General features: G+C 36.4%; 1 protein-coding gene across 1 annotated transcript; it reads left to right on the top strand.

The window, feature by feature from the left end:
- Positions 1–5,636: 5,636 nt before the first annotated feature.
- Positions 5,637–25,117, top strand: STRA8 (stimulated by retinoic acid 8; the record flags this gene model as incomplete). The annotated part of the gene is made up of 8 exons (XM_083365522.1): positions 5,637–5,828; positions 9,094–9,169; positions 11,142–11,226; positions 11,605–11,757; positions 17,081–17,369; positions 18,196–18,272; positions 19,396–19,507; positions 24,867–25,117. 8 exons carry the CDS (start codon positions 5,637–5,639, stop codon positions 24,936–24,938), a joined length of 1,056 nt encoding a protein of 351 aa, XP_083221648.1. The 3' UTR covers positions 24,939–25,117.
- Between the last annotated feature and the right edge of the window lie 234 nt (positions 25,118–25,351).

Genomic DNA, 25,351 nt, shown 5'->3' with positions numbered 1-25,351 from the left:
CTGCCTCAATCCTCCTCCTCCTCGCTCCGCTCCGCCCCTTCGCCACCCAACTTTTTATTACAAATGATTGGCTTGTATTTTCAAATTGTGATTTGTTTTGCTTAGAAAACTGGGTCGGAGCCTTAAAGCACTGATATCCTTAAAAGACGTTGGTTCCTTTGACTGATTTCTACTTGTTAATTTATATTGTTAGTTCCCGTATGATATGCCATACGCTAAATAAATAAATCCTTGACTGAGAATTGGCAACGCCGATTATTAAAGAAAACTCATGATTTTGGCACAACCCTCGGTATTTCAGATTTTAAAGAACCTAGATGTTTCTTAATTAGCTTACTTAGTTATTAATTTTCCTTATCGCACATAGTGTGTAAATAAAAAAAATCCTTCATGTGGATGGACCCACCAACTTTATTACCTATCCTGTATATTAATGCTGCTAACCCTGTTATATTATTTTTAACATGCATGTACAAGGCCTTTTTAAAGGAATTATCCAGGAGGGGGGTGTCATTCTATGCATTTCAATATTGATAATGGATTAATATTTTCCATTCAAAGAAACAAACCAAAATGAATAAAATATAGTAAGAAATCATTCACTTGTTTGCCCTCTCACTTACTGGGCTATTTATGCAACTAACAGTGGACAAAGGATGCAGCAAAAAAATTGGGGATGGTACTTTCAACCTTCAACTTCTCAGCCTCTCAATCTTAAAAAAATGTTCTGGTATTGCTACACAAATACATTAAAATCTAAATCAAGTTTTTAACAGAGCAGACTTCAGAATTTATAGGATTATGGTTGCAAAAAGCTGCTGTAGTGTAGACCATGTTCTCCATTCAGTTAAGGAGGACTCAAGAAAGTGGAAAATGAACCAACAGTACAATTTCAAGAGTGGTATTGTGCATGTACAGACGAACTTAGGTCAACATTTTAAAAGTCAATTATGCAGTTTCAATCTGCAATATCTATAACAATCAGTCATTAGTTTGTTACTGGTGCCAGCAGGTATTTCTCACGTCAACATTGATACCTGGCTAGGGCACAATTTACCCTGCACCTTAAAATGAAATTTTTCTTTAAAAATAGAAACAGCATTCCTACACATTTTATATACGGTTGCTCATTTATTTACTGTTAAATGGCTTTATTATAAATGTTCTTAGAATCTGTATGCTAAATTCAAACCTTTCTGTACCTCTGAAAACAATGAACTACCATCACCTGGAGAGGATAGAGGTATGGAATATTTATCTAGGCTATTAGTAATTTGCAGTAAGCAAATTTGTTTAAAAAAATAAGGCAGAGTAAAAGTAAACGCCTCTTTCATCCTGAGAATTGGATGTGTTTCTATGCACCTGATATTTATGCGAAAGACTCGGCTGCTTTGGTACTACAAGCAAGTAGATTCGGTTTAAACTAAATACGAAGAGCGCAAGCATTCTTATTTGATGACACTGTACAGTACACACTGAAAGTACCTCGAACCAAACACGTTGAAATTTCCAGGAGCTTAAAAGCTTAAGACCCCGTATTCTAATATATACCTAATATATAATAAACGATACACAAGTCAGATCTATTTCTTCTCTGGGACTCTAAACTACTCCCTTCGCCTCGTCTTATCTTTCCCGCGTTTTTGTTACAATTTCCGGCATCACCTCGGTCGAATCTCTTGTTTAATATTCCTGTCTTCCTATTGGCAGTTGACGAGTCCTCCTGCGATGTGATTGGTCCTATGTTGTGCGCCACTAAATACTATGGTGAGAGTGTGTGCAGATGGTAGGTGGGTGAGTGGAATGTATGCAAGGTGGAATGAGCGGTAGGACTTGGGAGTAACGAATGAGTGAGTGAAAAGTGTAGTTTTTATCTCTCGTATTCCAGAGTCGAGTCTGTAAAGACGGGAGAGCGTGGAGTGAGGAACTGGGAGCATAAAGTGAGGAAAGAATTGCACTACTAAGGAAGGTTAGTTAGGCACGCTGACGTTAAAAAAAGATGGTGAAAAAAAGGTGTTTCTACAGAAGGGGATGGGACAAACCCGGAGAATAGCTGGACACAGGCGATGGTAGATAAATAGAGTGGCTGGCTGGCTGGTTGGCTGGCTGTATAGTTAATAGAGAAAGTAGTAAGTTTCAATCTTTATCTTTTGAAGTCAGGAGGGACGATGTTGTAATTTGAAAATCTTGGGAAAAGCAGGCTGAGAAAATGACAAATGCTGCTATTTCAATACCAAGTTTCATTCTCCGAATGTTGCCATATCAGTTCGTTGGTCCCTCCAATTTGTCTATGCAATAGCAATAATTCTGGGATTCAAGAGAAGGAATCTTAGTTCTTTTGCATGCAAAATGTATGGCTGACCAGTATATAATATATTAACCCCCCACTTTTTAAAATGCCCTAAGCACATATTTAGGCAGAAGCAAGAAAACATAAGAGAGACAAAAAAACCACTAATGGACCCAGCTGAAACTGCTGGGTGTTTTCCAATCAAATAAAAATTGGAAGCCTATTAGCAAAAGCGGAATGCTACTGTATTGCACCTTCTCTTATTTCAATGCTGAAAGTAATATATTGCTGAATTTAACTAGTAGCCATAAATAGCTTTATTATTATTACATCCTATGCTAAGCACATTGGGCTACAAGCATACTCCACAATTTTCGGTCTGAATAAATGGCCTTATTCTCCATTAATTTTTCTAAATCATGTTTAAACCTTTCATTTGAACTAATGTTGTAGATGTATTCACTGAATATGTACGATTCTTGTAATCTTCCTCACTAGAGTAAATAATTTCTGTTAAAGAATCTATATTCAGAGATAGCGAAGCCTTAACGTATAAAGGGACATGTCTAATTCTCAAATACCAACTGTATTTTTCAAATCTCAGTATCTCTTTTTGTGAATAATAAAATTTTACATTGCATTTCAAATTGGCAGAACTAGAAGACATATACAGTGTTCCCACTTTTATTGTTATTTAAAATAATCTATATTTATTACTCTAAATATTAAAGCACTTCTGACATTTTCATATGGACAACCCTATTCATAGCAGTTGAACAGGTAGGCCATATTTACGTAAAAGAATTGCAGGTATAAATTTGTGAGGTTAAATAAAGATAAATTTGAGAAATAAGGAAAAACATTGACCTGAGTTCTAGCTGGTTTTCTTCTAAGAGCTCACTGGTTTCATATTGTAATAAGGAATGACCAACATTCATCCATATAAATTTATAGCAAAACATAAATTGATTCATGGTATAGTTTTAAGCATATTAACTTAAACTTGAGTATGTCTATCTCTCAGTTCCATCAGATTTCCACCTGCGGCATACAAAATTGCAGTCAAAGGAGTTGGACAGAAATTTCATGTAGGACTAAAAAAAAATTAATGTCGATTTTTCTAATGAAATTATTGCTTGCATAAATTCTGATGTGTCATCTTGAGCATCCTAACAGAAGTACTGAATTTAAATAGAATTTACTACGTTGTAATATGGATGGAAGATGAATGTTTCTTCATAAAAAATTCCCTATACATAACATTAGAAGATTATAATATGCCAGTATTTGTAATATGCTAATAAAGGTAATCTTTGACTTACAACAGTTTATTTAATGATTGTTCAAAGTTACAGTGTCATTTGAAAAAGAGACTTATGACTATTTTTCACACTTGGGACCATTGCAATATTCCCATGATTACTTGATCAAAATTTGGATGTTTGGCAACTAATTAATATTTATGATGGTTACATTATCCTGGGATCATGTGATCATCTTTTGTGATCTGATATAATCAGTGAGGAAGCCAGATTCACTTAACAATGTGTTACTAACTTAACAACTGTAGTAATCCACTTAACTGTGACAAGAAAGGTCGCAAAATGAAGCAAAATTCATTTGGCAATTGTCTCACTTGGTAACAGAAATTTTGGGCTCAGTTGTGGTCGTAAGTCAAGGGCTACCTCCGTATATAATACAGTATATATTGGTAGATTGGCCTTTTCACATTTGGATGACTTCCTGTGTAGCCACCTACTTTTTGTCATTTGAATGAACACAGCCTGAATGAGTTTATTATCTTGTACAAATTCAGAAAACTGTTAATTGATCGAACCTTGAGTAATGTATCATGAAAATATAGTCTCAAGGTCTCCACTGCAGGCTAAATTTATTTATTCATTGCTAAATTGTATTAAGTTCTCTGGACAATGCACCACAAAAGTACAATAAAATCAGTGAAAAAACTTAATAAAAAACAAATAAAACAATGTTTTAAACCAACAGAGACAAAAGAATTAACTATTTTGATTTTTTGCCAAGTGCCCCTCCCCCTCCCCCACAGAATAATACACATGCCAGGCAGATCTCAAACTAGTGGAGTATTAATGAAAATGTCCATTGCTGACATCAGCCTCCTGTCATACCTCAACATGTGAAGGTACTCAAAACAGGGTAGCTAATAATCTTGAAGATTGGGAAGAAATGTACAAGAAAATGCTTTGTTCAATGCTGTATTGTCTCAAGCTGTAAAATTCTCAGGCTAATGACAGCAATTTGCACTAGGCCTGAAAGTGCCAGTAAAAAAAGCTGTTGTACAAACATAAAATGGTTTTAATGCTCAGTTCTTGATAATATTAGCCAGCATATTTTGTACTTACAGCTTTTCAGATTGTCTGTAAGGGTACTCTCTTATACAGCACTTAACAGTAATCCAAACTTTACCAGTTAAAGCAAAGCAAGCTGTGTAGTCCAGATACAGCATAACTGATGGCAGTGTGTAGGTATACTTTCAACATCCTAAATAAATATTTTGTGTAAGAAAATTACTTATTTAATTCTCAGGTTTCTATTAGATGACATATGCATGGATTAGCAAAAGAGCTATCAATTTTATATTTAATAAGGATATTTATCCTGTTTCAATCCATATACACGAGAGTTTTAAGGACTTTTTTAATAGTCCAAGTCCTTAATATTAATTCCTCAAGTTCCCACTTGCACCCAAAGCAGTCCTATTGAGTCCAGCAATACTCAGTCTAGGCACAAGGGTACTGAGTTCAAAAGCAAAGGCAAGAGTTCACAAAGTCCAAAATTCAGGTTTAGTCCAAAGGGCAAAGAATGATTTTAAAATCCACTAAGATGTCCGAAGTTCATGTGATCAAATGCAGCACAGTCCAGAATTGAGAAAACTAAAGTCATGAAGGCAAGCACCACGCAGCCATTATGGAGGCAGTAGAAAGTCTCACTCATTATTGCCCTATCTACACCAAGATGGCTGGATGTCTCTAGGACAGGGGTCCTTAAACTCTTCAGCTCTTTGACTGCTTCATGAAATTTCAGTGTGTTGATAGTTCCTCTCACCAACATTTATTATATGAAAATTTAATAGTAGTTTAACTAATAGTACTATGAATAATAATAATAATATATAACAGTGAAAATGTTCAACATGCATATATTTTCATCTAGTTTGGGCCATATTATTTGTCCTTATTGCATAAATATAAGCATTTAAAATTAATTTTGATCTAATTCACTCAGTGATGGTATAATATGAATATAGTAAGAAACAATAGGTTTCACATTATGCATGTTTAGTATAGGTATTATCTTTCAGCTTTTGATGGAGATATCTGGAGACTACCCCACCTCATATGCCAGAGTGACTCCTAAATACCATACTCGTCTGCAAGGTATTGAGCCACAAGTGGGCAAAAGACGCTTATCTCAGGCACGTCATAGAGCTACTTTGGCAGGACTGTTCAACAACTTACGAGAAACTGTATTTTCACAGCAAGAAAATTCTGTCTCAAAGGTACAGAAATAAGTATGTGAGTCTTTAAAAGTGAAAAAAAAATACAGTAAGAATAATACTTAGTAATAGTAATAAATATTCTTGCTGTATTATTCATATTCTCTTACAATTGCTATTTTTAAATTTAATTTATGAAATTAAAGCTATCATGGAAGTTTGATTTAGTGCTTTTTCCAATTTCATCTGTAAATGTAGGGAATTGTCCTCTGTGTGCTAGAATTATATCTCGTGAGTGAGAGCAGGCAGTCTTTTTAATAAAGAAGTAAATACTATGGGAGAGTGCCAACTCACAAAAAAACTGCCATGACAGACATACCAATCTATTTACTTTTTTAAAAAACAATTTTTTATTTATTAAATTTATTTGCTACCCATCTCCTTTCAAAGCAGCTCTGGGTCTTACCACTAGTAACCATCCATTTAGCAAAAGGAATCTCAAGATTTCTCTCTTCATTGTCAAACTATTGCTGCAAATAAATAATGTTACAAATGATGCTTTGCTTTACTTTGCAACATGCTAGCTTCTTACTTAATTTTACTTAGTAGAATAATCTTACTGTCACGTCGTCCTCTGCCAGGAAACACAAGCACTCCGAAAGGAACGGGTGACCAGGTTTATTTCTTCCACAAATCAAACCGCGGTAAAGTCAGCGTTGAGGCACCTAGCCTCAACGCTCTTTTATCATGTTACCACACCCTAACCCCACCCCTTCAAAGCAAACTGGCATCTGCCCGCCTCCCCATAAACGCCCCACCCATCACCGTGCATAGCCACCACCCAACGTGTGCACTGCTGCAGCCCGTCAAGCCCCCTCCCAGGTAAGTCCTGTCCTTCCGCTCCCTCACGCGCCCCAGTCCGTGCCGGCGTTGCGGCTGTTAACTTCTCCCCGAGTCCATCCAAGCGCCCAGTGAGAGAGGGTGGCAAAACGGGCACAGCCACACACCCCTCTACAGTTTGCTGGGGCGAGTCTAACTGTCTGGTCCAGTCCGTTTCTGCCCGGGCGCCGCCCGCAGCTCAGAGTCCAGCCGCCGAGGAGTTAAAGGGTCCTGGGCAGACGCCAGCGCTAGACCGGTGGGTGCCCGGCACCGTCCCCGCTGACGAGGCGAGCGTGCACCCGCCGGCCGTCTGGGAGCGGGCGCGCCGATCAGCTGAGCGCCGGCCAGCTGCTTGGGATCGCGGCGGCGCGCTCCGCAAAGTCCGGGCAAAGCCACGCCCGCCAATCGAGTCTCCGGGGGTCGAGGGAGGCGATGTCCGGGAGCGGGCGCGCCGATCAGCTGAGCGCCGGCCAGCTGCTCGGCGGGGCTGCGGCGGCGCGCTCCGCGGAGTTCGGGCAAAGCCACGCCCACCATCCGAGCGTCCGGGGCTCGATGGAGGCGATGTCGAGGCCCGATCGGACGGCAGGCCGGCGGGGGTTGACACTTTCTTTTAAGTCAGATGTCAGGGAAGTTGATGGACACCAAAAGTCCTTAGAGCTTTGAGCCAGCAAGCTGTGATATAGAATGAGATATGGAAGTAAGGTTTTATAAATTGATTTCTTTCTGGTCCATGACAATTTAGTATTATCTTAATATATAAACCTGTTTCATACTGTTTCATGTATTTTTTAAAAAAAAAATGATCGAAAGCAAGTCTGATTTACCCAGTGCACTTAACACAATAAAAAAATGTCAGGAAAACAAATATACATTTTAATCTATTGCTGATATGTGCAAAGTCAAAGCAAAAATTTCAGTCTGTGAAAGATAGCTACTTCAGAGAACTCACCTCTATAACTGAAAGAATAATTAAGATTTAATGAAGAAAGAGACTATTTTTTTCCAATAAAGTTATCTAGTTCTTCTCATAGAATTTGGTTTCCTGAGAAAATTAAATGCATATTAAGCCATCTCAGGCCTTTTATACAGGTATGCTATCAACAGTCTATCCTCTCAAACTGTTTTCAAGCTCCTTGCTTCTCAAGTGGTATTCTCCTTCCTGGTTGACTATTTATTATACTTAGTGTAGGAAGATATGAATACAGGTAGTCCTTAACTTACAACCATTTGTTTAGGGACTGTTGAAAGTTACAGTGGCACAGAAAAAAGTGAATTATGGCCATTTTTCAATTTCATCATTGCAGCATCCCCATGGTCATGTGATCAACATTTGGACTCTTGGCAACTGGCATGTATTTATGACAGTTGCAGTGGCCTGGGGTCATGTGATCACCTTTTGCAATCTTCTGACAAGCAAAATCAATGGGGAAACCAGATTCACTTAACAACTGTGTTACTAACTTAACAACTGCAATGATTCACTTAATTGTAGCAAGAAAGTTCATACAATGGGGCAAAACTCACTTAAAAACTGTCTCACTTAGCAATAGAAATTTTGGGCTCAATTGTGTTATAATTTGAGGACTACCTACACTTTGATGGCCAGTAAGGCAAGCTACATTTTACTCTTTCTCCACATGGATTTTGATTGCATGTTTCATGATTTTCATATGGGAGATACCGTACTTTAACACCACGATATTATCATGTTATTTGTTATTACATAGAAAATATGAATCCAGGCCTCAACAATAAGTCAGTATAATCTGTAAGCCTGTATGGCAGCTGTATGCTTTTCCTTTTTAAAAAACTTTTCTCCTCATAACCTGATGTATTAAATTCAGAGGTTGGAAAACAGTAGCCCTCCAGATCTTGCTAAAGTACAGTCCCCATTGAGCGTAGCCCATGTGGAGGGCTATTGGGAGTTATAATTTAGCAGTTTCCAGTAAGCCATGAGTTTCCCATCACACAGGAGCACTAGGTTGATTAGGAAAACTAGGACATACATGTGTCTGGGTTTCATCCAAGGTGGTGCTTATCACTTGTAAAGCCCTTCATGATATAGATCCTGGTTGTTTGATAGACTATCTTTCTGATAGCGATTTGCCTGCCCGATAGGATTGGGTAGAGTGAGCATGCTGCAAGTCCCTTTAATTAAACATTGTCACCTGTTGGGCCTTAGGAAGCATGCCTTCTCTGACATGATGCCTGTCAGTTGGAACACCTTGTCCCCAGACATCTGTATAGCTCTCCCCTGCAGTTATTCTACAATTCTTTCAAAATCTGGCATTAATTTTATTATTTTTTATCTTTGGGACGTAAACCCTTCAGAGGTTGGCCTCAAAATCCAGTTAATTAATTAACTAAACAATTAAATGAACACATGAATATTAGTCTCTTCAGAATGCATTCAATTGGCTCTTTTTTGTTTGTTTGTTCATTTGTTTAGTCTCAGGTTTTATGCCAAGCTAAGAATTATATCCAGGAATTGGAGAAAACTTTGGAAAATCTGTTGAAGATGAAAGGTACTATATAGAAGTGCTTCCTAAATCTTTTTCCTCTGCTATGTCCTTGTTTCTTTAAAAAAAATTAGATTAGTGGCCAAGTTATAGGATCAGAATCAGGCTGGAACATAAGAAGATGAATCTTTTGCAGCTCATATTTACTAGCGTAACAGATCACTATGAACAACAGAATTATCAGAAGGTGAGGAGGGTGTGCTTAATCTCTTAAGTATTTTCACATAGATTTGCTTCCATGTTTGATATATTCAGTGAGCATTCATAAGTTAAAGACTCTTTGATTTGATCTCACTCTGCGGAACCTTACAGACATTCCTGTTGAGTTTTTCTTGGCAGCAATATGAAAGTGATTTGCCACTGCTTTCTTCCAGAAATAGTTTGAATTCCTGATCTAGTTCTCTCAAGATCTGGCTTTGTAAGGTCTCAGGGGACTGGTGAGATCTCAAGGCTGCTCCATTGCTGATTGAATCTTGTGTGTGTGCTTATAAGACTGACATACTTTTTATACTTTTTTTCTGCATCGCCAGGCCCCCTTCTTGTGAGATGGGTGGGCATATAAATTTGATAAATTAAATAAATTAATCTATGGCCTTGAGATTTTTTTTGTTGTGTCCTACCCAAATATTAATCTGAAGAACCCTGTTTAGTCTTTTTTGGATCAGCTAAGATTAAATGGGTGCTGAACTTGATATAAATGTGTATTTACCCAAGCCAAAACAGGAAGCACCAAAATATCTCTTCAGAGGAATGGATAATTCTGAAGGGCAATGTCAGTCAGTCAATCAGTAGTCAATTTCTATAGCAGCCTATCTACAGTCAATGACTCTGAGCAGCTTACAATTCAAAAAAATATTTTACAGTTAAAACATTTTAAAACTATATCCTGTATTTATTATCCATAGCTGTTATCCTATATTGTTAAAATGTTCCCCATAGTTTAGATCAGACACATGTGTCTCTTCTTTTTATATGATTTAAATCTAGACAATATTATAAGGTAGTAAAATTTGTCTCTGGCACTGTTTACCAAGAAATGAAGGGTATCACAGGTGATATAAAAGCTGATCTATAGATTAAGTTCATTCCTGCTGCTCTGTTTTAAATCTTACTTTTTTGTGCGTTTTGTAATTTGTTGTGTTTGTAATGGTTTCTTTTTATATTCCTAGTCTTGGACTGAAATATTTTTTATTTATTTATTTTAATTCCATTTATATCCCGCCCTTCTCTGAAGACTCAGGGCGGCTTACAAGCTTAGCAGTAGCCTTCATTCTATGTATATCCCTGCTTATTAGGGCTTTCGCCCCCCCAAGCGGCATATAAAGCATATAAATAAAGTATCTATTTTTCCCATGGTCAAATATATTTTATTAAATACAACTGTATTATATTTGGATCAGAGAGAACTCTATTCACTTCCTTTTTCCATTGTGACATTCGGATCATTGCTCATGTCACCATTTTGTAGCCTAATTTTCAAGCTGCTAATTATGAGTGATTTGACCATCTATTCAAGCGCTCAACTTGCTTGTGATCAACTTTTGCATCACCTATTACCAGGTGGCCTTAGCTGGAAATGTGGGGAACTGAAACTTCTTCAGAGAAGATCTGTGCTCCATCACTGAGCTATAGCCCCTTCCAAAATAGAGCTAGGTGACCTATTGTTATCCATAGAATTTTATGACTTGTTGCTTATATAATGTTTGTTGCCAATATATTATCTGTTTTCATTTTGTTGTATCGGTTGAAATTATGTTCGGATTATTTTATTGACAGATACTTCGTGTATATTGTTTGGGCAGCAACACACTGTTAATAATACTAGCAGTGATAATATTACAAATAACCAATAATAAAGATAATAGCTCTGCTTGTTTAAATATTTTCCTACAATACTTTCTTAAATACATTTGATTATACTCAAATTTCAAAAAATGCCTATTACGGTAGTAATGGATGTTCTTTTTGTTGCCAACAGAAGTTTTAAATCTGGAGGACGGCAATCCATCCAGTTTGGAAGATGTAAAGGAGGAATATGTCAAGATGTATTTCAACAATCCTAGGTTAAAAAATTTAAACTTTCTGAAAGTGTCCCTTTTAAATATCTCAGGTCTATGAGCTTCAGAAAATAATTACATTCCTATTCTATGAAATATGCATGGACTTACAGTCTTTAATGTGTTGCAGAAACAGCAAGAAGGAAAGTTCATGTGAAATAGAGAATATGAAAGTGCGATTTTTAATGTAATGAATCTCAATCCCACTTTTTTATGCTCGTTTCTCTTTATTCTCTTCGTTTATATTGCTCCCCAGGTGGTTTATGTAGCATGGTGTGTTTCGTGAAGAATAATTACACCAAACAAAATTTGTTGACTTTTCGACACATGTTCACGACAAAAAAATATACAAATTTAGGTAATCCCTCCATTTATTTTTTTTAGCATTGTACCCTCTTCAGATGTTTTGAGACAAAATGGCACCACGGTCTGGTACATGATCCAAGAACATGAGAAACCAATTGTAGAAGAAGATGTAAGTCAAAGGCTAACAGAGTCATCAACTACCTCTTCTCCCGATCTCATGGAGTTTGAACGGTACATGAAGAAATGTGATACTTCTTTTGAATCGATTCATCAAATAAAGTTATATAGGGTTAAATTGCTTCAGTTAGTCTAGAGCTGAATGAATGAAGACATTTAATAGATTTTAGTAACTGCAGGATAGAAGAAAGTAAGGGGATGTTATATTTCACGTCACGGTCTTTTAAGTAATGGAAGAATATTGTCCTATAATATTTTTATATTTTGTTTATTGTGTAGCAGGGGGAGAACGCACCACTGACTGCCCAATTGTGCCGATCAGTATTACAGACATATATTTTGTCTGTAACTACGGTATATAGCTTAGTTGAAAAGGTTCATTTGTGTCAGGTTAGTCAAGAATCCTAGTTAACAAAGTGATATTTGCTTTATTTTTTTATAAATTTTATTTAAAAATTTTATTCAGAATAAAAACAAACAACCAATATGGAATGGAAAAGGAGAAAAAATAAGGGAAGAAAGAAGCAGAAGAAAAGAAAAATATATCTAACAATAGCTCCAAATAAAATGGAAATGCTTATGGATGCAAATTGCGAGTCACTATTTAACCTGAACTGCTTCTGAAAAACACATGTTCTGTTTCTGCTGTTCTTAAATATATCTGTCACATAGTATGATCCTGTGTACCTATCACATAGCATAATACGTATTTTTTTTCTGAGGAAGTGGGGACAGCATTGTAAGAATAACTATGCAATATGACCAGCAGGTGGTGCAAGCGTGTTTGGATTATAGGACTTGAGGCATTTCTTAATTAACCTATCTGTTTTTTAGAGATGGCAAAAATCAGTACAAGGTTTGTTTTTTAATCCATGACTTATACAGTTATTTTGTGATTTCTTGTCTCATTCCTTCCCTTTTACAGTGATACTTTCAAAGCAAATATGATAACTGTTTTTTATAATAATGCAAATTATTCATATTCAAGATTTTAGGGTGAATTGGCTTGTATTTATTTTCTAATTCCACAATTAGTCTCCTAATGAAAGAAATTAATTCCTGCTTTTTAGGATATACTTAATCAAATAAACCCAAATGCCATCCTACAAATCATAAATAAGAGCAAACAGTCCATCCATCTTGATGTTGGTCATCCATTTTTTTTCCTTTCATTTGTTCTTCAAGTGAGAACTGGATTGGTTTGTACTATGATCCATTTATTTGTTTTCCCAGCTGTCCATGGTATTATTGAGTTTTCTCCAATATCAAAAGCACCAATACTTTTTATTTTGTGTCAGTACAACCTTGGCGCCCATAGAGTGTCACAAGAAAAACTATTGTCATTACAATTCTAATCTTTATAGGTCACAGTAAGTGTAGACAATGGGGAAGAAGGAGATGGTGATCAGGCCTCTGAATATCTTTTTCCAGACTTTCATTGTTGCCTTGTCAGGTTCTAGTTTGTAATATACTTCTAGTTGTTTTACTGTTAGTAGTCAATCCCAAAAAACAACCTATCCACCACTTAAATTTTTTTCATTGTCAGTTCTAACTGCCTGTTGTCATTAGTGTGGTCATTTTTTGTATTTAATCTTAGTCTATTATCTTTTGCTTTTGGGCTGGCCAAGTGAGAATTTAAAGATTACGTCCCGGTGCCTGAAGACTCTGTGTGCTTAGATGGAGAAGAACCATCTCCAAGCCAGGTCTACAAAGATGGCATGGCGGGGGGGGGGGGGGGGGGCGGCGTGTCTTTGAGAAAGCCCAGGTCTTGAATATTCTATCTGTCACTTTGGATGGATTAAATGTAATTGTATGTGACAGGCAAGGAAAAGAGATGCTTCCTAGGGAACAGTCAGACATGAGGGCAAAAAGCCCCTTAGTTAATTAGAGAAAGAAGCAAGAAGAACCCACCCTAAGTGATCAGGCTACAAAAAAATCATGGAAGATTTGTACTTCCAGATTTGCAAGATTCTGTTATTGTAGCCATACCATAAAGTAGAATTAGCTTATGAGGTTGTGTTTCCTGTCTGATTTTCCTGAGAGACCTGACAAATGATAAGCAATTTGCAGATATTCCTGAACTCACAGCTCCCGTTGGCCTCGTCAGACAATCACCCAATCTCACAATTTAACTCCAACATATTCTACATAGGATTGCCCTTAAGGACCACCCAAAAGTTTCAGTTGGTCTAGAATGCAGTGGTGCAGGCAATGATAATCATACCTTGCTTTGCCCAAGCAGCACCCCTGCTTTGTGTGCTGCACTGGTTGCCAGTTTACATCTGGCTGTGATTCATTGTGTTGGTCACTACTTATAAAACCCTACCTAGCATAGGGCCTGGTATCTTGAGGGACTGCCTACCAGCTGTAGTATCTGCCCATTTGATTTGATATGGCTTGGTTGGCATGCTCCGTTTGGCGTGTTTGATTAAACAAGACCATCTGTTGGGACCTAGAAGCATGGCTCCTCCCCAGCAGTGTCTGCCTTCTGAAATACAATTCTTCTCAGGATCAAAACAGACCACACCCTCTTGATGTTTTGAAGGGCCTTGAAGACCCAGTTCATCACCTGGGCCTTTAGAAAGGATGAATGAAGTCTGGTTGAATTAAGTGGGTTTGTTTCTTTTTTGTTCTTGTCTGGTTCTTGTCACATTTACCATTTTTACTGTTCGTTTTTATCTCTTGTCTTTCTTATTTTTAATATTTCATTTATATACCTCCAAAGTTGCTGGGAGTCTAGCAGCATATAAATGTAATAAATTATTATTATCCCCATTGTTGTACTATGCTCCTTTAGTATCATTATTAAATATCAGCTTGAAAAATTTTAGAATTTTATGAAAAAATAAATAGTTATATGCTGGCAATTGTTCTGGACTTTATTTTGGATATATTCATTTTGTGAGGTCTCATCATAATTACATTATATTCTGTATAAAACATGATTGTAATGTGTGTCTGTTTAACATTTTGATTTTGACTTTACTTGGGAAGCTTGTTTTTTCCATGAGTTACAAATAAAAGAAATGGCAGTACAAACTTAGTGTTTAAAACAGAAATTCCATTTACAATAAGAGTTATATTGATTTTTCTCCTTCGATGAAATGTTTTAGAAAGCAACCTCTTCAATTTGGATTATGATAAAAGCAGACACTACCATGAGTCCTTCGGCAATAGGGCGGTATATAAATTCAACTAATAAATAAATAAATAAATAAATAAATAAATAAATAAATAAATAAATTTTCTAGTCCTTTTATTCTTTTGTTGTGAAACGTTAGCAACAGATATTGTTAACATAGAATTATAAGTGGTTTAATTAAGGATGTTGTTATTGGGTAACATAATTTTCTGCAGATATTGCCTTGTCAGGCACCCTAGATAGAAAATTAATTTTCCAAATTATTTGATCATTCTCATCAGTTTTATTTTCCTACACTTTATTTTCCATAGTTAAGCTATAAAGTTCTGTGGCCCTTGCAATTACTTTGAAAGTGCAGTTAAAGTAGCAATCTTCCTTGTCAGGCATTTTTTTGACCCCTTGTATTTGGTTGAAGCATTGAAGATAAGATAAGATTATTAATCAATATATAGGGACATATTCATTTTGTATTATCTTTATCATTTTATAAGCCACTACATGTCGCTGTAACAGCGAAATAAGTGGCATACAAATTTAATAAATAAATATCAGTGTAGTTGCTTCAATTTAATGCAGGTTATTTCTTCAGATTTAAAACTGCACTCATCTTCTAATGCAGCTTTTCTCATTATTTTCAGATAAGGAGATAATTTCCCTATCTTATTCTTTTGCCAACTGGAGCCAGTCTGTTTCATCACATTCTATTGTTTCCTGACCTGTGCATAAATTTTGTATGAAGATAATGAGATATTCTGTTTATCCCATTTTTCTAAAGACATTTAATAGATTGATATGATTGACACAATCAAAAGTCTTTTGGAGGATATTTTTTTTTACTTTTCTGATTTTTGCAAAATACTTAAAGCTATAATATCTCCCTCTTCTAAAATCAATTTGAACAGCTGGATAAGGCTCTAATTTGTGTTGGATGATCCTAAGCATTATTATGCTAGCATGTCGAATTACAGTTACTTATTGTGTAGCAGTTTGCACAATCTCTTAAGGATCTTTTCTTTAGTACTGGTATGTAGCCAGACATCTTGCTATCGATTGGCCATTGTGTTCTCCACATTTTCTAGCACAGTTCAGTTAGAACTTTTACTGATTCTTCTTCGTTGCTTGCCATACTTTTGAAGATATTCCATCAATTCTTATAGTTTTCCAATTTGGTAATAATCAGAGTGTTGATTTAACTTGGTACTCTAGTATCAGAAAATTATATAAGTAGGGAATATCTGCTAAACTGTCTTGGATGTTGACATCTGTACTGTACTGTACAGAATTTCAATATATTCCTTGATTTCTTTGAATCTGTCTTGACATCTTTAGCATATCAATTAGATGTTAGAACCTCTTTCTGGTTTAATAAATCTTTTGGAAGACTTTACTTTGTTTTCCATGTCTGTTTCAATCTTTGATTTTATAGATGTTGGAATACTGTTCCTTCTCTAGGAATGGAATGGTTAGAGCCTTCCAGAGAGTTTTGTTTTTCTGTCTTTTTTTCAAAAACTTCTACTGTCTGTTTCAAAAATCCAGTTTGGTTTCTTCTATTTCTTAATCATAGACAGTCTCTTTTCACACTTTTTATTAACAACTTATTTGATTTCATTCCACAGTTCCTCTGGCTCCCATCAATAAGGTTCAGGACTTCAAAGTTCTCCTTGAAAATGGTGGGTATAAAATATTCCATATCATATGGTGGAAACTAGTTGGTTTTCTTCTGTTTTAGTCCTGACTTGCAACTTGCACATGAGCAAAGAATCCCTGACTGCACTTTTGCTGTTGTAACTGAATTCTTCCACCTACTTGTGTCAATCATGTAGTCAAATATTTGATCTGGTGATGTTCCCTAGACCATGTAGTCCAGCTTTTTCCAGCTTTCGAATTTCACATTTCAGTCATCATATATGCATGTTCTGTCAACTTCAGATTGAATTTGACCACAAGATTTGTCGGTTTCTTCTGCATCATTGGTTGGTGCCAAACATTGAATAACCCTCATGAACTGCATTGTACCAAAGTGCTGTCTTTGCTACATTCTTCCTCGCTATAAGGAAATGGCATCTTGTCTTTGTTTTTCATGTCCTGAGCAGTGAACAGTATGATCTTCTGACTGACTGTGTCCAATACTCATCCATTTCAATTCAGTGACGCCCAAAGTGTTTTGCTCTGCTCCTGTTAGATACCATCCCAGACCATATTGTGAGAGATATCTCCTTTCCTGTTTCATTCCAGATACTTGCATTTTTACAAACAGACTGTAGACTTGCTGGTTGATAATGCAGTTGTGAGCCCAGAAGATATTATGCTCCCTGTGGTCTCCACAGCTGTTTCCCATCTGTGGCAGGGACTCCCAGAAGACAGGAAGGACAGTGTTTTGCAGTACTGTGGTCAAAGACAGAATTTCATCTCAGAGTTCAAGACAGCTTCTCAAGAACCTGCCTGTACTGATGAGGGCAGCGTGAGAGACAGTGGAAACAACAGTCAGGGAGCCAGCAGTTCAGTAGCATCCACACCGGAGGAGGTGAGAATTTGTTTCAGAAATTGTTAAAAAAGAGAGCTCGAGTCAAGAAAAAAGAATAAAATTGTAGCCAAAATAGCCTAGAGTATATAATATAATAATCTTATTACAACACAACCACATTTGGTCAGAATGTAAACTCATGCCACATCATTGCTTTATTCACCCGTTAGCTCATATTGGTGATAACTAAAACATGTTAGGTACCAGATGAGATATGTGATTTGTGGATTAGGTGGAAAAGTTACAAAGCCTCATTTATCAGCTAATAATTATGTGGGTTTCTCCATTGAATCCATGTGTGATTAGGGAAAGATGTGATTGTTTTTAATTAAATAGGTTCCACAGAAACTAATCCCTGTCTTAATGTCTTATGCCCTATGATGTTTTGACAGTACCAGCAGCACTTGTATGGTGTCAGTTTCAGAAAAAGAACATCATCTAGTAAGGAGGCAGAGAGTAATTTAGTTATTATCTTACACTGTTTGGTTCTTCTTGAGCCATTTTGATTACAACCAAGCTCAGTGATAACATAAAATAGAAATTAATAAACTAACCTCATTAAAAATTAGAAATCATCATAAACTATAAACCATAAAAATAAATGTTCTTTGATTAAAAAAGAGATACTAACTGTTTTTAAATTTGAGTGCTGAAAAATCAGTGCATAACAGTTATTCATACCAACCCGTTTCATCTTAGAATACCCAAATGCCACACTCCTTATTTAGGAATCACTAGAATAAAAGTTATTCAACAGCAGGCATTTAGAAAGAGATTTCTTGTATGATGCTTTTGGATATAGTGTCCAAAATGCTTTCTCTTTTAGATCCTCTTTGAAGATGCTTTTGATGTGGCCACTAGTTTCCTTGATAGAAACGAAACTCAAGAAATATCCAGTCAAAGGTAATGGTTTTAACTAGATAAACTTTAACTAGGTCAGAATAACTATTTGTTCCTATATGTCTGGGCTACCCATTGCGTTGGTCAACTTCAGGCCTTATCCCCATAGTCTACTGACCCTACCATAAGCATTCCCTGGTCCCAGGCCATATGTTCTTGTACCTTTTCTTGAATCTCAAGGCAGCCTATAGCAGAGGTAGCTGAAAGAGGTTTTCTGGTGTTCTACTCTAGAAATTCTGCTGTCTGTAATATTCTGCCTCAAGACTCCACATGCAGACAATATATGGCACATTAATGCTCATGGGGAAGGCAGTCTAAAATCACATGTTCCAATTGGTTCCACAAGTTTCCTTGATAGCACTGTGATTAAAATGCAGTATTGCAGGCTGACTCTGCTCAGTGCCAGGAGTTTAATCCTGACCAGCTCAAGGTTGACGTAGCCTTCCATCCTTTTGAGATTGGTAAAATGAGGACCCAGATTGTTGGGGGCAATATACTGACTTTGTAAACTTCTTAGAGAGGGCTGTAAAGCACTGTGAAGTGGTATGTACATTTTAGTGCTAGTGCTATTTCCTGTGTGGGAACATACCCTCCAGGGTCTAATCTCTGCCCCTCAGCCCCCTTTTTGCTGTGAAGGTGATTAATCCTCCAGCTCTAGCAGCCACTTTTATTTCCTTAAATGAACAAAATGGTTGACCAGTTGCCAACATCCCCCAAAGGTGTTGGAGTGTGTTAGAGGTTGATGATGAGCTGACCACATACAGAGGTTATGCATTTGATGATCCTTAAGAAGAGACAAAAAAAACCTACTGGGCCAGCAACATGTTGATTGTGGCTTTCTACACACTGGCTTTTGTCTGCCACCAATTGTGAACTCTGGCAGGACAGGCTGAGGGGACAGTGATGCAAACCTGCTCAGATGGCACCACAAAGGAACTCTTTGGGAGCAGCTTAATTTCAGGAGTCAGTGTTTCCATTAGTACAGGCACTGCATGAAAGCAAAGATAGGTAATTGTGTGAATTTCCTTTCAGCCAAACCTATAATCAGAGGCCTTTATATACGTTTTCTTGCTTTTTCTTCCACACACTTGATAGGTGACCTCAGTATAGATTATTTTGTTTGCAGCTCAGCGTTCACAGTCTGTGCTTCAGATAGTCAAGAGGATAAACATCACCTCTACTTGCAGATCATTAGCTTCTTGAAAAACCTGTTTTTTGCTAGCACACAACCATCACAGGTAGGATTTTTCAATGTGATTGAAATAAGCTTTGTTAGGACCATTTCTCATGTTATGGAAAAAGTACAAGCTCTGTCACATTGAAGCATTTGGGTAAGTTGAAAGTGACTAATGCATTAGGACAATAAATGACTTCAAATCTGCTTTCAGAGTCCCATAATTAAGTCATTTCTCAGCTACTCATGTGGTAACAATTTTCAACTGAAACTGCCTCCAAGTTAGGATTAGGTTTGGTAATTACATGTATCCAGCTATGCAGTTTTCTTAGCAATAGTAATGAAATGGTTTACCATCACTTTCTGGGATTATTATTTTTTTACTTCCCACTTTAGCCTACAACCTTGAAATACCCTGGTGATCTCTCATCCAAATACCAACCACCACCTAGCTGACTTATCTTCCAAGCCTAAAAAACATCAGCCACGTTCGGCCACCATCTAAAGCAAAGTTCATTTTGGCTCAGCCATTCCTTGACTTGTAAAAAGACACCTTTCTTAAATCTCTGGAGAACTGTAGCATAATTAAACTGAGCATTTGAGGGGAAACAGGGTATCCTTATGCTCCACAAGCATCATAAAAAGTTGAAATTTGCTTGTAGTTGTTGAAGATCATGTCAAATAGGTATTTCATTGATAAAATACTCAATCCCTGTATTTTTTAAGGCATGCTGTTCATAGGAAAACCACAAGGAATGAAGGAAAGCAAAATTGCGTAAATGAAGGTATTTAAGTAATGAAAAAAAATAGAAATGCAATAGTGTGGTTTACAGCAATTGACACTTGATGCCTAAATATGTGGCCATTTGATTCGATCTTATGGGCCTCTGACACACCTGGGACTCCTAAGATGACATTATTTAAGCAAGGGACCCTGTCTATGCACTTTATTCAAGTGTGTGGAATGGATAGTTATTTTTGGGAACAGACATCCCAGAAATAAACCAATCCTATGTGCTAAAAAGGCTTCATAGGTGATAATCAAGCACTCTGAACTGCAACCAAAAACTTATTGGGAACCATGCAGTTAGTAAGGCAAAAATATCGTATAGCTACAATAAGCTTATATCTATTCATCTGGGTCATTTGCAATCTGGGTCATTTGACTGCTGGGTGGTTTTCAAAGGCAGCTCCTTGTATAGCAGTAGTGAGCAATTATTAGCAATAAATAGAGTGTAGAGACACAAAGTAAATACAATTTTAGTTATAAATAACAAATGTTATAGAAATGTTATTTCATTTCTTGTCTCTTTTAGCTAAAAAATTAATCAGTGCTATTTCTAAGCAAGTGAATTTAGTCCAAACTATGTTTTCACAGTAGTAATTCTGAGCTTCATATCCAATAAGTGTTTAATATTGCCAGACTCTTACCTACTTTAAATGCCATTTTGTTCATTAATACATCTGCTGAAGTATTTTTGTTTGCGCAGCTAAAGGTTGGTTAACCAGGACCACCTGTTTTCTTTTTTTAAAATGTAATTATCATATGCGAATACATTGCTTTTCATCTGTCTGTGTCTGATTGCTATCACATGCTATCTAATTTCTACCTTCCCATAGAATTATGTAGGTAGATTTCAAAACAGGGTGGATCATAACCACCTATTTAAATCTGGTTGATGAAGTATGTTTTGATAGTAAATATTTTGTTTGTGCCCTCTAGTTTCAGGATCTTCCCTTAATGAGATGGAAGAGAGAAAACAATAAAGGGATGGCCTTCACACCTTTAGGTTCTTTACGGTTTTTCTAGATTCTTGGTGCAAAACACTTGGTGCACATTTTGTTAATGTTAAAAAAAGGGAATCTAAATAGCTCATTTCACTGGCATACTAATACACTCTGTAAGACAAATCTAATGTTTAACAGATTTGAAACATTTATATTTGGTAAATGTAATGGTTAATCTTATTTTATTGTTATTTCTTACCATATGAAACAATTCAGAAATGAATTAGAGGATAATTTTTAGCTAATGAAAAAGGTGATTTTCATAAAGAGTCACAGATTTATGAAATTGGGAATGGTATGAAAAAATATTAAAGCAGGTATATTAACTTTCAAAGTGAGATTCACCTAGCATTTTATTTTTTCAAAATATATAAATTTCTTTATCCAACATACTAATGTACAACTAGAGTTATGTATAAGTAATAACTTTCATAAAAGCTGGCTGTAGTATTTGATGAGCATGTATTTTAGAACCCATTCAAAGCCCCTTATTTTGTACAAACTTAGTGTCAGGACCTACTTCAAGCCCACATCTTAAGAAAGCAGAACTCTTGGAAACAATTTCTTCCAAGCCGGAACTTTTATTAAGAATAGGAGATAGCATGCATAATAGACAGGATCTGAGATTTCCCACGCAACACAGCAGGTTATAGTGTCCCTAAGCAGGACCCCAGCCTATAGATCGACAACCCCCCCATGTGAGATAGCCAATCCCCAAGTGTTAAGTCCGTTGTGGGAACCGAGGAGATAAGATCGGCCTGTCTCCAGCCTGGGAGCGTAGACAAAATCCAGGCACTGAGGTTAGATCCCTATCTCTTCCTTTGTTCTCAATTGACAGTTTAAAGAGTTCAGAGAGAGAGAGAGAGATAACGCAGGAAACAGGATAGAGCCCCAATAAACAAAATAAGGGATTGCATTGTAGTGAGGGGGAGGAAGTGAAAGCAATGCCCTACAGGCACATCCCCTCCTCCCCCTTGGAAGCATGGCAAAACCGAGGAGAAGTGGGATGAAATAGAAATGAAATGGAATATAATAGGATTGGGTTTTGACAAATAACTAACTGGCGTGGGGAGAGCAAATACATTCATAAATCTATTGTGTTGGAAATTAATACTGATTTATTACATGTCAGTAAGTCAGTATCAGCTCATATTGAACATAAAAGTAGATCTTCTCCAGGATAATTTGTCCCTAAACTGGTCTTTAGATCTTCCAACAGTACACCATGGCTTCTCTAGGAAATTAATGTAGACAGTTTTGGAGGGAGGGAGAGAAATAGACTAAGATTTAAGTATCCTGTTGGACTGAGATTTGAACTTCCAAAACTATTGGCTAATAGGTACTGGATTGAATGGATATTTAGGAGTCTTCCACATCATTGTTTTACACTATTTTGGGTTTGACTTTGAACTTGACTGTTCTCACAATATTGTTTGAGGAAATTGATATGATTGTTAACAGTGTTTCTTTTAATCTCTGGGGTACTACATGTTTGTGGTACTCTGTTTTATTATTGGGGAAACCTGCCTTACTGAAGCCATGGGTTTAAGGCAAGACAGCCATTAAACTTTTTTGTATCATCCCACAGTTCTACATTTCTTGCTGTATATTTTATTTAGAACTTATCTCTTCCTTGTTCCAGTTAAAGTTGTAGAAACATGCAGTCATTCCCATAACTACTGGGAAAAGTGACTGGTTGCAAATTTGCCAGCATGGTACTTCTTTGAGAATACTTTCATGATATGGAATTCACAGGAGCTTTTAAATGGCAGCAGGTTAGCTAAGAAGATACTAGAGGAGTATTTTAATGCACTTCTGTATTTATTCTTCACTATCAACTTTCTCTCAGCCTAGCTACCCATCACAACCTCTTTGTCGAACTACCAAATACTGAAAAATGATGGGACTAGGCACTAATTTCCTTTTATGTGTAGCAAGGGTGTAGGAATTTGTATTGCTCCAATGACTAGTAAAAATGTTCTTTAAAGTCTCTTTTTGTTAACTGTAGGATAAGCACTAATTGGCTTATGAGATTCTCTTTGTCTCAGTGTTTCAAGACTGAAAGATTTGAAGTTACTTGTGCTTAGTTTCAAACTGATTTATGAGGAATGACAATGTGGGTGATATGGAAAGCCTGCAAGTTAAAATAATGCCCATAATGGTTTCGATGGAATAAATGATGGATATCAGTATAATTTTATGTAAAATCTGCTTGTAAAGAATATGAGAATATGTTGAGCAATTTTATTATGGTGGCCTCCCACAAACTGACATATCCTTGATATGCTGGCATTACAGCTCCTCAATTTCCGGTTAATGTCTAGAGAATAACATCTGCATTATGGAAAAAAAAATCCTTCCAGAATTTAAAGAGGAGAGGAATGGCACCCAAGGAGGTAGAATTGCTTAGGAGAATGATCCATTTTAAAAAATCAACTGATAAATCCCCAATGCAGCTCACTCCAGCCACTGACCTGCAGGTGCTTCCCATTCTAATTCCTACTATCTCTATCCCAGTGCAGCTTCTGTATACATTGTTGTACACCCTAGTTTATGAACCTTAACCAAAATTAATTACCTACAGGTTTTTCTTAATATCAATGAAATGTAGATGTTTCTGTTGTTTAAAACAGTATAGTGAATCAAAATCAATTTAAGAGGAGCAAGATATATCATACTTTATTTTATGCACATAGTTTGCAGCTTACCCTATTTTACTCCACATCCATTCCTTCTGCATTTGACTGTGCTGTGGTGATAAAATAAATTAGTTAAACTAAGCTTGAAGAATGACAATAAATGGTGTTTATGTATATGTTTCACCCCAGATCCACAAGTTCAGTAAGCACGCGTGATCATATTAATCAGCCTTTAGTATGTTTTCTAAATTCTTTTAAAATAGTTTTAGAATGCTAATAATTGAGTTTCCCATCACCTGAGTTCTAGAAATCTGAACACTTAGCAAAAAAACAAAACAGAAATTACATCAGATACCAAGAGCCATGTTCAAAAGAAATTGTCTAACAAAATCAGTTCTCTGTAAGTTTGTCTGTGTTTTTATATTTGCTTTCTGACCAGCAAATCAAAACTTCTGCAGAGGGAGAAGTTGGTTTTTGAAACTTAACAAAAAGCTTGCCTATTTAGTAGCACGTTCTTTCATTAATTTTCTCCTTTTTTTAAAAAAATGCAGATACAATTTGGATTAGATCCATTCTGTAATGTGAGGTACAGAGTTACACTGGGATTTTGTGTTACAAAATAGTATTTGGATAACTTTTATCACATTATTATTGTGCAATGTTTTGTCTACATCTTGATTTAAATTTAGTGGACTTGACTTGCAGAATTTTTGAGCTATGAAATAGCCAGCCCTCCTGGTAAGGAAACCAGCTGAAAGAACAACATTCACATCTATAAATCAGCAGGCTCTGATTAGCATCTGCCACAATGTCTTGCTGCATTTATGTAAAAAAACAAGTATGCTCAGTATATTGAGAATCTGACTACCAAAGAACTGTTCTGTAGGTCATTTAAACTTGCTATGAAATGTTTATTCATTAACTGTATTACCCAAAATAGTCCAGCTCCTAACAAAACTTTTAATTATTCTTCTCCTCCACCTTTATTTTTGGCAGGAAGAAATTCTTCAGTTAGACTACGAGACTGTGATGTTGCGATGCACCGAGACATTTGATGATGATTTGTAAATGAACATGTCTGCATTACGTGCAGAAATATAGCTGCGTTTTAACATTTCCTCAATTTCCTTAAAAAAAGAAGAAAAAGCATTACTATGGGAGATGTTACCATAATTTCTGTTACCATAACATACATCATGTTACAAACAGTTCTGTTTATGTTGGCTTTGCAGTTTCTCAGCAGTTACTTTACATGTATTAAAGTTTAACATTCATAAAATTCTTTTTAAAATATATGTCTTAATTCAGTGTTGCCAGTGTCAAATCATAATCTTACATCCTATCGATAAATGTTAAAAACTAAGGACAAAACTACCTGTGACACCAATTGTTTCATTAATGAAAACAGCTTTCCATCAAACTGGTGCCTTTAGATATGTTGGAACACGTTCCCAGAATTCCCAGAAAGCAAGGCCCCAGAT

Source organism: Vipera ursinii (genome assembly GCF_947247035.1).
Source record: "Vipera ursinii genome assembly, chromosome: 6".
Lineage (NCBI taxonomy): Eukaryota > Metazoa > Chordata > Lepidosauria > Squamata > Viperidae > Vipera > Vipera ursinii.
The sequence above is the reverse complement of the archived record's forward strand: the minus strand, read 5'-3'. Positions and strand labels throughout refer to the sequence as shown.